The sequence below is a fragment of the Ambystoma mexicanum genome, chromosome 4p (assembly GCF_040938575.1).
Source record: "Ambystoma mexicanum isolate Mex_15411 chromosome 4p, UKY_AmexF1_1, whole genome shotgun sequence".
NCBI classification, from domain to species: Eukaryota; Metazoa; Chordata; class Amphibia; order Caudata; family Ambystomatidae; genus Ambystoma; species Ambystoma mexicanum.
In genome coordinates, this window is record NC_090927.1 from 906,049,590 (window position 1) to 906,065,944 (window position 16,355).

At 46.8% G+C, this 16,355-nt stretch overlaps 1 protein-coding gene across 13 annotated transcripts in view; it reads right to left on the reverse strand.

Moving 5' to 3' along the window:
* ANKRD6 (ankyrin repeat domain 6) overlaps positions 1 to 16,355 on the reverse strand; it is a 1,122,185-nt gene that overhangs the window by 176,191 nt on the left and 929,639 nt on the right. For all 13 annotated transcript variants that reach the window (XM_069606486.1, XM_069606494.1, XM_069606490.1 and 10 more), the window contains 2 exons: positions 11,932 to 12,009; positions 11,523 to 11,627 (listed from right to left, as the gene is read on the reverse strand). In XM_069606486.1, coding sequence (XP_069462587.1) covers positions 11,523 to 11,627; positions 11,932 to 12,009 — 183 coding nt within the window. The remainder of the gene's footprint in view (positions 1 to 11,522; positions 11,628 to 11,931; positions 12,010 to 16,355) is intronic.

The following is a 16,355-nucleotide window of genomic DNA, read 5'->3' on the forward strand; positions in this document are numbered from 1 at the left end:
CATGGAAGAATGGACATGATCAGGTTAAAGGTTTCAAATATGGAAACCATACAATCTGTTTAAATAAAATAAAAAAATAAAATAAAATTAAGTTTATAACAAACATTTAAATAAAGTATTCTTTTAAAACGAACACAAAAAAAGGATGATCTAGATGAGGGCTCCAGGGAGCAATTGCACCTACTTGTTTACTATAACATATTTAAATGTTGCTCCAAGTTCTATCATTTTATTTTAGCCAGTGATGCAATTCCACCCACCCTAATCCAGGAAATAACTACAGTATTTCATAGAAGGGCCTGGAAGCCCCCCATAGTGTAAAGACTGGAAGGGGGTTATCTGTACTTCTGCCCTCTAGATGGCAGAGTAGAAGCACACAGCACCCCAGACAAGATTTTCTATATGGTATGGGCGAGCAATCAAGGCTTAAGCTCTCAGGAGGTGATGCAGGCTGGTTCTTAAGTACAGTGTAGTCTCCAAACCCCCACAAAGCAATGCCCACACACTATGTTATTGATAACACAATTCTTCATATAAATAAGGTTCAGAAAATATACACACACAATAACACACTTTTTGGTCAGGCATAATGATAAATATGTAAAATATCTATGTGGTACCACAGTTATCTCTTGACTCCATTAAAATGCATCAACTGCTGACAATTGCAATAACATACAAGTCTAATAGCAATGTGAACCAACACCAGATACAGGAGGAAAACAAGTGATTAAACAATTAGCAGAATACTACCAAAGACACAGTTCTACGTGAGGATCCCCCCACCTGGGCAACCTGTGAATAAAGTATACTGACAAGCCCAGTCCATATATTGTTTAGCATAGTCTAGTTTCCTTCTAAAAATGTTCTACTACCCCAATGTACCTGGTTTAGCAGAGTTCTTCGATGGGTCATAGACGGACCCTTCTTGAGTGAACTCCCTTTAAGGCAGGAGCCACGTATCATCGAGATTCCACAAGGAAAAGGTGAACAATGTCGCCGGGACAGCAGCTTCAATCCTTGCGGTGCTTGTCGACGATCGGTCATGGACGTCCACCGAAGATGAGGCGTGCGGTATACCTTGAGGATGAGTGTTCGTTGTGCCAAGAGTACTTAATGAAGAACGTAGGCCCAGCAAGGGCGGCGGGTCATCAGCGTTTGGCATCGGCTATCGGGACTCGACCACGGCGGGCTTTCAAATCTTTTTACCGCTTTCTTTGTGGACTTCGGGTGGCGGGAAACCCACCGGTGGATTCTCCTCGGTTCATCAGCGACCTTGACTTTCTCCAGTGGGACAAAGCGGTCGATGGTGATGAACAAGGGAGTCCTTGATTTCAAAGTGTCTTAGGCAATGGAGCGTTGTGGCTCCGGTCGATGAGGTTACAGCGGTTTTCCGAACCTCGGTCGACGGTGATGGTCGTCGATGGTCTCGACGTCCTGGCGCTTCACTTCAGATTCCCCTGCGGCCCCCTTCTCCGGTCGGCAGCCTTTCGTGGACTGACTTCCAGGGAGCGTTGGTGAAGGATCTTCGTTACCGGTCCTTCCTGGTGCACGATGTTCCCTTGTAGCTCGGGAAGAGGACTCCTAGCAAGATCATCTCTTGGATCAGTTCTTGGAGACACGATAGCTTTCGGATGGCTTCAAAGGAAAGCAGCAGCAAAGCCTTCTTCTTCCAGCTGAGCTTCATGGTTAAGCATCAAGTTTCGACTTCACCTTCTGAACAATTCCAGTAAGTGTGAGGCCCCCAGATATACTGTTCTGTCTCTCATTCACACTGCTGAGCCAGGCTCAGGCAGCCAATCATTCAGAAGGGCATTCAGCGGGCAGCCAAACAGGCTCACAGTGCATTCAGGCCATTCTTCTCCATCCAGATACTCACAACAAGGAATGTGGATTGGGACAAGTACCCAGTCAATCAGCACTCCACACTGCATTCATACCAGTTTCGGGCAGGGCTGTCTTAGTCATTGTGTCACACACCAGAAACCAGACACCCATAACATGAAACGTATATTGGTCACACACTCCATTCACCCAAGTCCCACCCCAAGTGTGTACCCACAACCAAGGGTGTACCCACAACATACAGTCACTTGGGAAGGCTCCAGCCAGTCTGGCCTGGACTTCCCCACAATACCATATATGGAACTTCCACCCAACAGCCAGTCAAGGGAAGGGACAGAGTCAGGGCTTCCCATGACTTTGGGAAAACGAGGTAACAGGCAATAGAAAGCAAGGGGCCACACAGTCCATCTTGTCTCCTATCAGGAATCAACTGATTCCAATGGCAGGGCTGGGTATCCCGAAATGGAGGATACTCAGAGCACCTGTCAAAATTCAGCATGGAGCTGCCACCAGCCCATACCGTGCTCTGTGAGCCACACACAGGTGCCCCAAAAAAAAACACTAGGGGTACAGGTGTGTCCCCCACCCATGGGTGCCATAAGGGTATCCCAGGGGTCTGTGCACCACAACCAAAAAGAGGAAGAGCTGCACTGCAAGGAGTCCCACATGGGCTCCTGTGCAGAAATTAACACAGACCACACATGATAAAAGGAGTACAGGACAAGGACATGGAGGCCCTGTCCCTCCAATGCATTTCCAGCATCAGGAGTCATGAGGGCATTTGAATTGGGCTCCAAATGGATCAGGTGGGTAATGTGGGTAACAGCGATGTACACAGGGCCCCTTGGCCTGCATGGCTGTGGATGCTGAAAGCGTGATACTTTTTGGATTAAGTAAGGGTATTAGGCAGAAACGTTTTCTCTCCCTATTGTTTTAAGGTTTGGGTTTTGAGCCACTGGACAATTTCATCTCTAGGAATGTTTCGATTAGTTACATCTTTGTGGAAGAAGGGCAGTGTAAGCTGGTTTTGTTTTCTAATTATGTCTTAGTCTACATCATGGATCCATTTGCCTCACTGATGACTGCATGAAGAATGTGAGCGTTTTTGGAATGTGCCACAATGTATGATAAATGAATGTTCATGCCATTGTGGCTGTGAGCACATACGACTGGACTTAATACATTTTGTTAGACCTCCCCTTCCAGGTGGGTGGGATCAAATATTTAGGCGTGTGGTTCTCAAATGATCATGAAAGCTTTATTCATGTCTCTCCCACTCCCCTGTTACTGATCTAAATGGCATAGGACCTGCAGCGGTGGGTGACAATTTATTGTTTGGGCAAACTGTAAAAGTTTAAAATGAATCTCCTGCTCAGTATGATGTTCCTTTTGACTATAATTCCAATTGCTATTGCCAAATCATTTTTCTGAGAGAGAAAGTTGCCAAACGCATACATTCTCTTGAGTGAGAAATGGCTTGTCATTGCTTAGCGTTGGTTAGTCCTGCCAAAGGGGAAATGCTGATGGTTGGTCTTCCTGACTTTTATATCTATTAAGGAGTGGATCTTATTAGAGGGATGGCAGACCACCTTTGATTGGCAAGCGGACAGCAATGGGCAACAACGGAAAATAGTGCTTTAGCCCTCATAACAGTGGCTGATTGTCTATGAGCCATTAGAAAAGATGACCATGACTTTTCTTTTAGTTATCCCATCCCACCAACACTGTTGCATTTTGGTAATGTTGAGTTATACACAAGGACCACACTCCACTGTTGTTTTAGGATCTAAGCCTTCCATATCCGTTTGCAGAAGCGGTGATAGGCTAGAATGAGGGTGGGGCAGCGGGTGGGGCAGCTGTGGAGAGAGGAAATGTTCCATGAAAGGCCCTTGATGGAGTGGAAAATTGGTCTGGGATGATTTGAAGAAGTTACATGGAAGAAAAAGGTAGCGAGGAAGCTCACGGCTTTTGAGAATGTGTGGGACAGACACTTTTGAGCGCCAGTGCCTCTTCAGTGGAATTCAGATCTCAGTGGCATCCAGGGACACTTCTGAAGTGCACTGAAAGCAGGATGGCATTGCAGGACACAAGACTGGTTAGTCCCACCAGTCTGGAGGGGGGGCACTGATAAAGGTCGTCCGTTGCCACTGCAGATGAAGCAGACGACCCCCGTGATTTACTTGGGCAATGCTGATTGCTTCTGCTTCGATTCTTTGTTGCAGTAGGTTGCTTCCGGAATGGTTGCAGACCCTCTCCTCTTACCCAAAATCCAGGTAATTTGCCTAGGAGTTCCAGCATATCATGGTGTTTTACACCAGAGATTTAACAACCTAAATGAGATGGTCCATCACTTCCTTTCGAGACCTCAGACACCTGCATGATGGTTTCAGAGGCTGCTGAGTCTCATTGTTTCTTGTGTGCTGTTGCTCATAATGAGAGAATTCAGCAGCACTGGTTCTCATCAGGGAATTAACTTCTAGATCACCAAATTTTCAAAATCAGCATTCCTGCTTACTTCTGAAACAAGCAGTCTCCTTTGTTAGTCGAGGATCACCAATCTGCTTCTGGGACCTCCTTTTTGGACCCAAAACTTGAAGCAGTGATTACAACAGATATGTCTTTCTATGGCGGGAGGGGGTCACAATTAAGGGTCACTCAGTCCATGGTCTTTGGTCCTCAACAGATCGACAAGACCACATAAACATGCTGTCATTAGGTGCGATCTTCTTGGCTCTGAAGGAATTTGTCTCCATCACTGCAGACAATTTGGTGCTAATGAAAACAGACAACAAACACCACCTGTATGTTTTACACGAACAAGCATCACCCTGTCCCCCAGGTGCTCTGATGACAAACTCTGGCAAATTCTGGTAGTGGGCTCTGCAGCACGACATCTACGTGAAAGCAGTACTCTTGACACGTCAAGACAATGTCAAGGTGGACATGCTGAGCAGATGAACTACAAGTTGGCCCTCCGCCACCACATCCTGGCACAACCGCTTCAGCACTGGATGGGCTTCTAAGAGGATCTGTTTGCTTAATTTCGCAATGACAAATGAAGGATCATTGCTACATGAGGGCACCTGGAAGTCGGGTTGGTTTCTACATTCGTCAGGTGGACAGGACTGGCTATGCCTTCACACTGGTGCCATTGGTCCACAAGGTGATTCTCAACTGGGAACAGGCTCTGAAATGTTCTCTCATATTATTGACTCCACACTGCCGGACTGATTTGTCTCCCAGTGTTTCTTCAGTTTCCATCTCAGCAGGTGGGCAAGGTACTTCACTCCTATCCCTCAATTGGTGAACTTTGACATGTAATGTGTGAGGGACAGAAACCTGGTCACCTTAGTAATCCCATTGGAAATATATTCAATTTTACCAGAATCTCAGAAAAGAAACTACCAGAATCCATTTCAGGAGCAGGTGGCTACAATTCTGTCACTGTTCCTTAGACTTCGACCCTTAACTATGTTCCTCAAATCAGGTACTTTCCTTCCTTTTGCATTTGAATAGCCAGGCATCCAGACTGAAACATGTCAAATGTATTGGATGTCTTCACCCTTTCGACTTCCAACCAAGTCATAAAAAGCCATTGTGATGGCCTGGCTGTGCTCTACACAGCAGTGGGAGCCCCATACCCAGGGTGGGACCTATATATAGTTCTGTTAGCTTTATCACACTGGTTTGGACTGGAGTCTCTGCTCTTCCAGCCTTCCAAAGAGTCTGCAGATGGCTTCATGAGGCAAACACTGAGTAGGCACATACCATGATGTTCACACAAGCTTATAATACAGAATTTAAAAAAGCTAAATACATAAGCATGAGGCTTTTGTTCTTATGTCCCTTTCTGTCTCTATCACCCTCAAAGAGACCTGTGTTTTTACCTTAAGGTTCCTCTTCACATCAGGTGCTAATAATAAATAGTAGTAGAGCTCCATGCTGTGGCAGTGGCCTGCTGGCGCCACTGATTGCAACATATCTGAGGAGCAAGGTGGCTCTACGCAGGCTATACGGTCCTAAAAGTCTTTTGTTTTTTCAGGTGTCATTGGGAGTATTTATATGTTCTATTTTATTTTTTGAAGTAGTTGCCTGTTTTAAATTAGTAAAAGTGGTTTTTACGCCACTTATCTGCAGGGTTGGATGTGATCAACGTATACATTCAAATAAACAAAACCTTAAATGTCATCATTCCAGAAAAATATACAAAATTCTTCCATATGAAGCCACCAGAGGTTTTGCATGGCTCTCAACTTTACAACTTATTGACACAACATTTCTGGGCTGGGAAAATCCAGCTCCCAATCATCTTGCTGATAATATAATGTCTTATGAGTCGGTGCCTAGCTCAACTTTAGGCCTGGCCAGTAAAAGAAGGCAAAGAAAACTACCTTTCATGGGCCTTCACAGCACCCAGATCTCATTGTCAGTTAGCCTTTGAGTTACAAGTTTCTATTGCGTGCTACCCACACAAACCGCTTGAACCCATGGCAGCAACCAATATTAGGCTGGTTGCTTGAGTAAAGGTGAAGAAGTAGGTGACATTCTTCTGGTCTTAAACCTTTTATTGAAAGGAAATAAAGTGGACACCCTATTTGTCCCTATAACTAAGAGGGGTTTACCTGCCTCATACAAAACTCTAAGCATAGTGTCAGTACAGTGGACTATCTTTCTTTTAACGGACATTCTATGTCCCAAGCCTGTTTCCATCCCTCACAGTTCAAAAGAGAAGTATGATACTAGCTTCACCCTGATTCCGGAAAGGTGGGTCCCTGCTTCTGGATGGGTTTAGGCAGTACGTGACTATTGGGGCGATCTCCTTCTTCCCTTGGCCATCGCTAGGCCTTCTAAGGTAGATTCACACAGATGGAGGGGGAGGTCTCCCTTCCCCCGGTCTTCTCAGGCAACTCTTTACAGTTCCATAAAGATGGGGGGAATATATTTCCCTTCCCAATCCTTTCTTAGGCTCTCTTTTAGTATTCCCATTGATGTCCGTGATATCTTTCTCCTCGCCTGGTCTTCTCTTGTCATTTGTAGAAAGCGGATCTCTCTCCCCTTGGTCCTCTCTTTCACTAGTGGCGATCCCAGACCCCTTTCTCAGACTTATAATGTCGCTCTCTCAGGCCCGGTTCATTTTCTTGCCTGCCACTGTTTAGCAGATACAATTCAGTAATCCTTTCAGCATTCGGGTCCCAGACCCTCTCTAAGGTTTATAATGTCTCTCAATCAGGCCTGGTTCACTAACCTGCCAGGCACTGTTTGACACCTAAAGTTCTCTGGAATTCTTCTAAGTACTGGTACAAGGAAGATGACGACTCTTGTGCTTGATTGCTTACAACAATTGGTTTTACCCCCAGGATCTCTCTTCTGCCCTGACTTGGTCCAACTCCACTCCTCAGTGTCTCAATAGGGTTTTTGCACTGTCTCCTGCTTCACAGAGCACTTTCCTGTTCACCAACACAGTTGTCTTTATAGTTTCTTTCAAACCCAGGGGCTTTCTCCTTACCCCTGCTCCGCTGGCTGCTTCACTCTCCAGTTCCCAGCTTCTCCAGGCTTCTCTCGCCAGCTACCAGCTTCTCTGGGCTACCCTCACCCCTGGAAGTTTTTCGGTGGTTCCACAGCCCTGGGTCCCTCACAGGTACAGTGGTACCTTCTTCCGCTCGTCGCCAGATACCTGCTTTCCCGCTGTACTCCGCCTGTGTCAGTGGCATGCTCTGCCGGGACATGTATGATGGTTGTTCTGCGTCCCGGTTTCCTTGGGTCACTGTTCTCTGCACGGCAGCTCCCTACAACTCGCGGTTCCACCAGGGAGGATCAGAACACAAGAAAAGTCCTTCCTCTCTTGATCTTTGGCTGGCTTGTGTGAGAGCTATTATGTTCACTTTGGTTCTGCAAAGGGCTCTTCACTCCTCTTTTCTTATTCCTTGTGTCAATATCTACAGAGCCATAGCTTTCCCCACTCATCCTCGACACAGTATGGTTTTCCTCATGCTCATAGTCAGGTCTACTCTGCATAAAGTAACTGGGAGCAGAAAGAGGGGGTACAGAGGATGGGAGTGCCGTGGCCCCAACAGTGTGTGAGGATGTGGGTTTGGGGTTAGAGTGGTAATTGTCGTATCGCATTCTCCCTTAATAGTCTTCATCTCTCCCACAAAGAGGATTCCTTCCCATGGGATCCTCCTGCTAGGTACCACCCCGAGGGGGTCTATTGGGTAGAGGCCTCACCTCCCTGGCCCCATGGGAAAGTCCCCCTCTGGGGGAGAAGTGATAATACCAAGGGATTTGTCACACTTGGAAGACTTCTTTCTTCGTCACAGTGACATCTGGCAGACATAGGCCCTCATTCAGAGTAGGGCGGTAAGGGATACCAGGCACCGCTAAGGAAACCGGTGCCGGTAATCCCTTACCACCCTACTACGAGGTCCCTTAGTGGGTCCCTCCTTTAACGCCTGGTCTGACCAGGCGTTATGGACAGGACCCGTTAAGGGACTTCAGAGCTAATAACGGTACCGCAATTTGCAGTACCGTTATTAGCGCCTTCCCCATTCCCATTGAGCCCTATGGGGGCTCAAGTGGGAATGGCTTTTTCAATGGGGACTTACCGGTCCCGCAAAGGTCGGACTACACCGGTAACTCCCCATTGATCCATACCGGTGCCAGACCCATTATTGGAGGCAGTCATGGCGCAAATAGCGCCATGACTACCTCCAATCTCGGAATGAGGGCCACAATCTTTGAAATTCAGGATCTCTTTGCTTCTGTACTATACGCTGTGACTCAGAGGCAAGGTATATGTACTCACATTGTGTTTCTTTTGAAGGTTGTGTCTTCCTTTCATACTGACCAGGAGGTGGTTCTTCCAAGGTGTTTTCCTTTTCAGTCAGAGGCAAATGAGACACTTCACATGCTGGATATGTGCTGTGCTCTTAAATTATATTTGGATCAGACTAAATGTTTCAGTAAGAATAATAGTATATTTGTCACATTTGAGGGTTCTTAACTGGGCAAAAAGGCTTCCAAAGCGTCCACTGCCCAACAGATCATTATCCTGTATCTCTCAACCCTTCAACTCCTAGGGCGTGGTGCCTACTATGGGCCTTCATGCTCACTCAGTGCACAGGCTTCAGCTGCTGCTTTTTCAAAGACATGTTCCCTGGGAAGTATTCAGCAAGGTGGCAACAGGCCAGGCTCACCTCCAGAACCCGAGTCTTTCCACCACTCTGAGGGAGTTATGCCTTGTATTCCCCCATGAAGGATGTAGGAAAGCAGGCATGACGTTGAGAAACAGTTGCTCGCCATAGGGACCACTTTACTGCTGGTCCACAGCTGCCCTCCAACCCCCCTAATAAGATGTTAGTAGCCCCCAAATGGGGTGCCCAAAAGAGGAACTGTGGGCTTTGCTCGTATGCACTGAGGAAAGAGGATTAACGAATAGGAGTAGTCATTACAATGAGTAATTATGATATTCTATGACCCATCTAAATATTCCATTCTCCTAGAGACACCTTGACATGTACACTCCTAATGTATACAGTACTAGCCTATATACCCGGCGTTGTCTGGGATTTTCTTTTCTTATATGTACTATTTGTTAGAAATACCTTAAGGTAGCTTTATGCTTTTCGTCAAAAAGGCTCCATAAAAAAGGTGAAAAGAGAAATTCACAAAATGTTTCAATTATTTCTCATTTTAAAAATGTTTTCGCATAAAGAATACACAACACAACATATTGTTCTTCTTAAAAAGTAATTTGGAAACAAATACGTGAGAACAACATGGAGATTTCTGAGCAGTATGATGGGTGACATGATGCCAACGGTGCCAACAACTATGGACCTAAAGTTCAATATTACTAAAGTACTTGTTCATTGTAAGGCTTGTTTATCAACCTCATTTTGTGTTCCCCTTCCCGGTGAACGCTGTTTCTTCAATTATGTTGGGGAGAAATTTTTTAATGCATAGCCTTGCTTTGGTGGGCCGAGATTGCGAAGCAGAATGATGGGTGACCCAACTTTCAGTTGAAAGTGATGTGGTGGCATTCCCGGGAGGTTGAGTGAGTTGAGGAAATTTGTTGGATAGTTTACGGCTTCGTCGGCATCCACCACTGTATTGATTGAGTTGTACTCAGTAACTGTGACTGGAAGCATATCCTGAATCTGATCCTATGGCCTGGACCTCAAGTTTTGTTCCTCATGTCGGGATTGGTCCTCCTACGTCCACATTGATGTTTCGCTGATTTCAGGCAAACGGCTCATGTCTGAAAGTGCTAAAATCCAGAGAAAGGGGCGGGGTGTCCAAATGTAATGTAGCTAGTAATGTCCGGAGGGTCCACACAGGTAACTATACAGAATTCGGTGCAGGTGGTGAAACAGTGTGGAATTGTATAAGGGACAACACTTCGCCAAGCCACAAACCCACACATTTTGACATTTGCTGAAATCCAGGGAAAGTGGTGGGGTGTCCAAATGTTAGGTAACTAGTAATGTCCGGAGGGTCCAAAAAGGTAACTATGCAAAATGTGGTGCAGGTGGTGAAACAGTGTGGAATTGTATAAGGAACAACGCTTCGCCAAGCCACAAACCCACACATTTTGACTTGTGCCAAAATCCAGGGTGGAGTGTCCAAATGTCATGTAGCAAGTAATGTCCGGAGGATCCTAACAGGTAACTAGGCAAAATGTGGTTCAAATTGGTGAAACAGTGTGGAATTGTATAAGGAACAACGCTTTGCCACAAACAAATTGCGACTTTTGCTGAAATCCGGGGAAAGGGATGGGGTGCCCAAATGTCTTGTAGCCAGTAATGTCCGGAGGGTTATAACGGGCAACTATGCAAAATTTGGTGCAGATAGGGGAAACAGTGTGAAATTAAATAAGGAACAACGCTTCACCACAAATCCTGCCACAAACACATTTTCACTTTTATATGTATAGATTGATCTAAAATCCACTATGGCTGGGTCAACATGCAGCCAAGCTATCACTAACACTATCCGTCTTCCTTTAACCTGTCCCACCTCTGTCTGCCCACCCCCTGCTTGTTTTATGTATACTCTCCCACCCCACCATTTCTCCCCTTCCCTTTTGCTTTTATCTGCAGATTCTGATCTGGATACTATGAATGGGGGCAGGAGAAGAACGTCCAAACAAGCCTTGGTGCTTTGGAGCCACTGTGGTGGTGTTTTGGTGCAGTATAAAAGATTGACAACATAACATAACCCATACAAAAGTATGAGTAACTTCAAAAGCTGTGAGTGCAAAGAATGTGTTGCAGGCTTTTCACTTTTCCAGCACTGGCTACTCCTTTACAATGATGTCCAATGAAGCCACCTCACTGCAGTACAATGTCCGTGGGAGTCCATGTGGATGATCTATGCTCAATGTGAACTAATGACGGTCCAGTCACAAAAGTGGTTTCTATATGCATTTTGTGTTCCTAATTCCTGGTGCAGAAAGTCATATAGAGCAAATGCAATCATACACGTTCTTCACAAGTTCCTAGTTTGTGCTTCCGTATTTAGCAACGTGGAATCTGTTCCTTAAAGAACAGTAGTAAATTTCCAAAAGTACTTGTCAAGCAGGGTGCCTTGACTTGGTGTTGTTTTCCTGCATGTGGCCCAAGTGGATCAAGTAGGTCACATCAGTGACAAAAGCAGGAAGCACCAACACATGGGTTTACCTTGCTCTCTGCCACCTCCTCTCTTGGCACTGACTGAGCTCGTCTCTCTTCCTTTAGTTTTTCTCTCTTTTTCCGGAGGCTCCTTCCACGACTGAAGCGCAGGACCTGGTGGTACAACAATATTCTGAATTAGTAACACAATCAGAGCCATGTTTCTCTTTTCGGCAGCGATGGGCAATTGGAAAAGTCAGATGCACTATGTAGACGACGCTGCAAGAAGTGGAACCTGCAATACTCGCTGAACACATGCAGATCCAGTACTTATGCTACATAGTGTCTCTGTAGCAACTAAGGCATATCACAATATTAACTCTACCGCAACAGTACAGTATCTCCAGACTAAACCTCTGCATCACAAGGTATGTCCTTAGTGTGCATTCACAGTGGCTGTACAATACTTGGACGCTACCTGTGGTGCCTTTGTGAGGAGAAGAGCCACATCTGAGTTGTTGTGTTCTCTAGCTGTTTCTAGCGGGGTGTGACCAGCCTGGTGATAAGGGAGAAAAGCACATAATAAAACCATCACCACATAGTTGAAAAGCACTTTGAAAGCACTAAATCACAATTTCACATATCTGTCATTGCCATAAATGTATGAACATTGACACTGCTGCTCTGGTATCTGAAAGGATTGAAACATTGTGAAGGAATTACAATAGAGAAAAATACATCATTATACAAGGAAGCATACCAAAAGTGGCTCTTAAAATTCTAAGCCCATGATAAAAGAGTTTGTCGGAGGGTGCATCCACTATTTACAAATGTAAAGGGCCTGATTCATGGAATTTTAAGTGTGGTGCAAAGTGACTTTGCACTGCAAAAATACACTTTGCACTGCTCCATGAATCACGGTGTTTGTTGCCAGAGCAAAGTCACTTTGCAGCAGGGGAGGAGAGCTAATGCAGTTTGCAGATCTATTATAACAGCAATGATGTGAAGGAGAATGTCACAGTGTTTTACTTTCCACCAAACAGGTTACAAATCTCATAAGCCTCCTCATTGGTAGAATGAATGGTGACTGAGCACCTGAGCACTGAGCTCCCCTGAGCTACTGTGATCTAGCGCAAGTTTACCAACCACTGCGGAGTACAGTTCAGTGCGGAATGGTGTCGAGATGCTAGTTAAAATATACTTCAGATACAGGCTTTCTTGTGATTGGTTGCATAACAAGTTTAACCTCTGGCATGCTGCAGGCAAATCAACTTGTCTTTCTGTGATATCCGCCATTTATGTTCAACGTCTTGGGTCTTCCTCTTCAAAAGAACCAGCTTTGTGTTATATTATTTGTTTCTTTTATGAAAGAGGGGGGTTCTTCCTCTTACAGAGGATGGGAGTCAAGAGGGCGAGGTTTCTTGTAATCTCATTCAACAGTATTCTCCTCTCAGGGACCTGCCAAGATAGCATACCTCTCGAAGGTTTCAGCAAAGCACAGGGTAGTCACACACCACACCTTGAGGGCTACAAGATCCTCTCCGAGCCCAGAATCTACCGGCCCGGTGGTTGGGTGGCCCTGATCTTTCCATAGTGGGTCACTGCATCTGCCATTCCTATTCAGGCCTACTCCTCCTTTGAATGCCTGGTCTGCAGGCTCTCTATCTCTCCTGTCCTCTCTCCGACTGTGGCCACCATCTAGAGGCCACCTGGCCAGGCTGTCCTCTTCCTCTCTGAATGGACTGACCTCTCTTCTTCTCTCCTTGCCTCTACCTATTAGCTTCCCCTCCTCTGAGACTTCAACATCCACCTGGGTGCTTCTAATCCCTCCTTTGCAACTCTCTCTCTTTCCATTCTTCCCTCTGGTCTCACACACACTGCCGGCCACACCTTGGGTGCTCTCATCTCCTCAGACATTCCCCTCTCTAACCCTCTCACCACTCCTCTCTCGTGGACTGACCACGTTCTGCTCTCCTCCCACCTGACACTTCGTGTCCCACATGGAAGGCCTACCTCAGCACTGCCACTTTCCTTTTCGGTCATTTGGCCCATGAAGCTAGTGTCTGTGAACACCTTTGCCTCTACTTTTTCTGCTCCTCCTCCTCCTACTTCTGCAGCTGATTCACACTCTGACACAGCCCTCTCTAACTTGCATCTCACTGTCTTCACCACTCTGGACATTCTTGACCCTGCCATGAGAATCCATCTGAAGCATACCTCCAAGTGCAACTCTTGGTATGACTTTGACCTTGCCGACCTGGAACACAAGTGCAGGGTGGCTGAGAGGAAATGGAGGGCTTCGGGCGCATCCTCTGACAAGCTGTCTGCTCCAAAGACAATACAGACTCTGTCCTCTCCAAGAAGAGAGTCCACATCCAGGCCTGCGTCAATGCAGCCTCTTACAACACAGCCAAACTCTTTAAAATGTGCAAGGAATGAGCTCGCTAATTCTACTGCCGTCTCCACCTCTCCTGTTCCCTCCCAGGGCCTCTGCATGGCGCTGGATTCTCATTTCACCACTAAAGCTCAGGACATCCTGTCCTCACTTTCCTCTTCCTCTCTCTCTACTTCTCTCAAGCCCGCCTTGGCTGCCTCTCCCTCTCCTCTTCCCTTTTCCTCCTTCTCTCTCTCAACACCCGACAATGTTTTGCGATAGGTACGAGCTATGAAAGTATTGTTTTAACAGGTGCTCCTCTGCTCTTCCAGAACCATCAAGGACCACCTTGACACCCTCGCCCCAGCCTTGGACAATTTCTGCAATCACCCTTTCGCCACTGGAACTTTCCCCTTCCTCCTCAATCACTCCATTGTGCACCCCCTCCTAAAAAAAGCCTTCTGCCAATCCTAATTGTCCGGCAAACTATTGCCCGATTTCTATCACTCATTTCCTGGGCAAACTCCTGGAAAAGTTGGCCATCTCCCAGCTTACTCTCCACGCCGAATCTGTTGGTTGCCACCATGACTATCAGTCTGGCTTCAGAACAGCCAGAGGCACGGAAACTGCTCTCCTCAAGACCTGTGAAGATATGCTCTCTAATCTTGACTCTAGCTCTCTTTCTGTTCTCATCCTCCTTGACCTTTCTTATGCTTTGGACACAGTCAATCACTCCACCCTGATCAATCGCCTTTATGAGAACCTAGGCATCACAGATCAGGCTCTGGCGTGGCTGACCTCCTTCCTCTTGCACCGACCCTCCCAGGCCCAACATGGGTCCTTTCTCTCCACCACCACTCTCTCTACATGTGGTGGCCCCAAGGGCTCTATCCTCTCACCCTGGCTCTTCAATGTCTATATGGCCCCTTTGGCCAACCTGATCTCCACCTTCTCCAACTTTTAGTGTTATGTGGATGACACTCTGCTCTCTTTCAGGCTTCCCTCAGCTGCCTGGTCTCCCTCGCTCATTCCTGACTGCCTATCTGTGATTCCGGATTGGTGCTCCTCCAACGATCTCTGCCTTAATGTCAGTAAGACGGAGATCCTTCTCATTGGGACCCCTGCTCCCACTTTCCCTCTCTCACTCTGGCCGCCTTCCTTGGGCCCTCTAGCCTCGCCTTCCTGTGAGCCAAAAAACCTTGGTGTCATCTTAGACTCCACTCTCTCCTTCTCTCTTCACATCACTGATCTTGCCAAGAAGGCCCACTTGCAGCTGCACCTCCTCAGAGGTATTCTACCTTTTCTCACTTTCCACCAGAAGCTCACTGTCTCTAGATCTCTGGTTCTCTCCAGGCTGGACTACTGCAACAGCCGCCTCTTTCTCAATCTGCCTGTCTCTACTATGAGCCCTCTGCAAATAATCCAGAACTGGACTGCAAGACTTATCCTTGACCTCGATCCCAGGGATGGTATCTTTCCAGCCCTGAAATTTCTCCGCTGGCTCCCGGTGCATGCAAGGATCAAGTTCAAGACCCTCTACATCATCCACAAGGCACTACAACCAACTCTCTCTCTGCCTAAGTACCTTACTTCTTGAGCCCTTTGCTCAGCTACCACCAACTCTCTAATGGTCAGATGCTTCTCCAGACACAGAGTGGGGGGTCGATCTCTCTCCTCTGCGGGGACCTCCCTCTGGAACGGGCTCCCTGCCCCGTTCAGACTTGAGCCGGACCACCTGATGTTCCGGAAGCAGCTCAAGACCCTCTTTTTCCCCTCTGCCGTCTCTTTCTCGCTTTCCATCTATCCTTCCTGGCTTCTGCGCTGACTGGTTGCTTGGTACCCTCAGAGTCTCACTGCATACCAGGCTCCTCTACGATCAGACCTCCTTGCAATGCTGCATGGCCTACTGCGCACTTAGGGGCTGTAACTGTAAACTCGACAGCCCCTCTGCCGACTTGCACTTACCCAGAACCACGCTGCCCTGGTCACATTTACCCAGAACCTTACTGGCCATGACCGCACTTCCCCCTACCCTCTCCTTCGCACTTCCCCCACTTCCTTCCCCCTGCACCTCTCATTGTCACACTTGCACGATCTGAATGTCACAAGGCGTAGTAAGATTGTTTGTCTTCTTCCTTCTGTCTTCCCTCCCTTGTCTTGTCGCGCCTAGAAACACTGGTGCGTTATAAATGCAATATCATATCATCAGTCTGACTTGTTATAAGTCAGTGGTCAATGCCGTGGGTGGGATGGAGGTGAGGGGCACTTGAGGTTTCCAAGGCCTAAGAAACCTGGTGGTGAGAATGTCATGACAGGAAGAGATGAGGGGTAGAAGATATGTTCTTTGCCATGTCTGTAAAGCCCTTATAATGTGAAAGAAAGAGGAGCCATACAGTTGTAAAGAGTGGATTTGGGGCCAAAACTAAACAGCTGGAGACTGCAGTTCTCACTGCCCCTTCACAAACAACATTGTTTGGAAAGAGGTATTCCATGTTCCTGTAAACCTCAAAGGCAGCCCATAGAATATT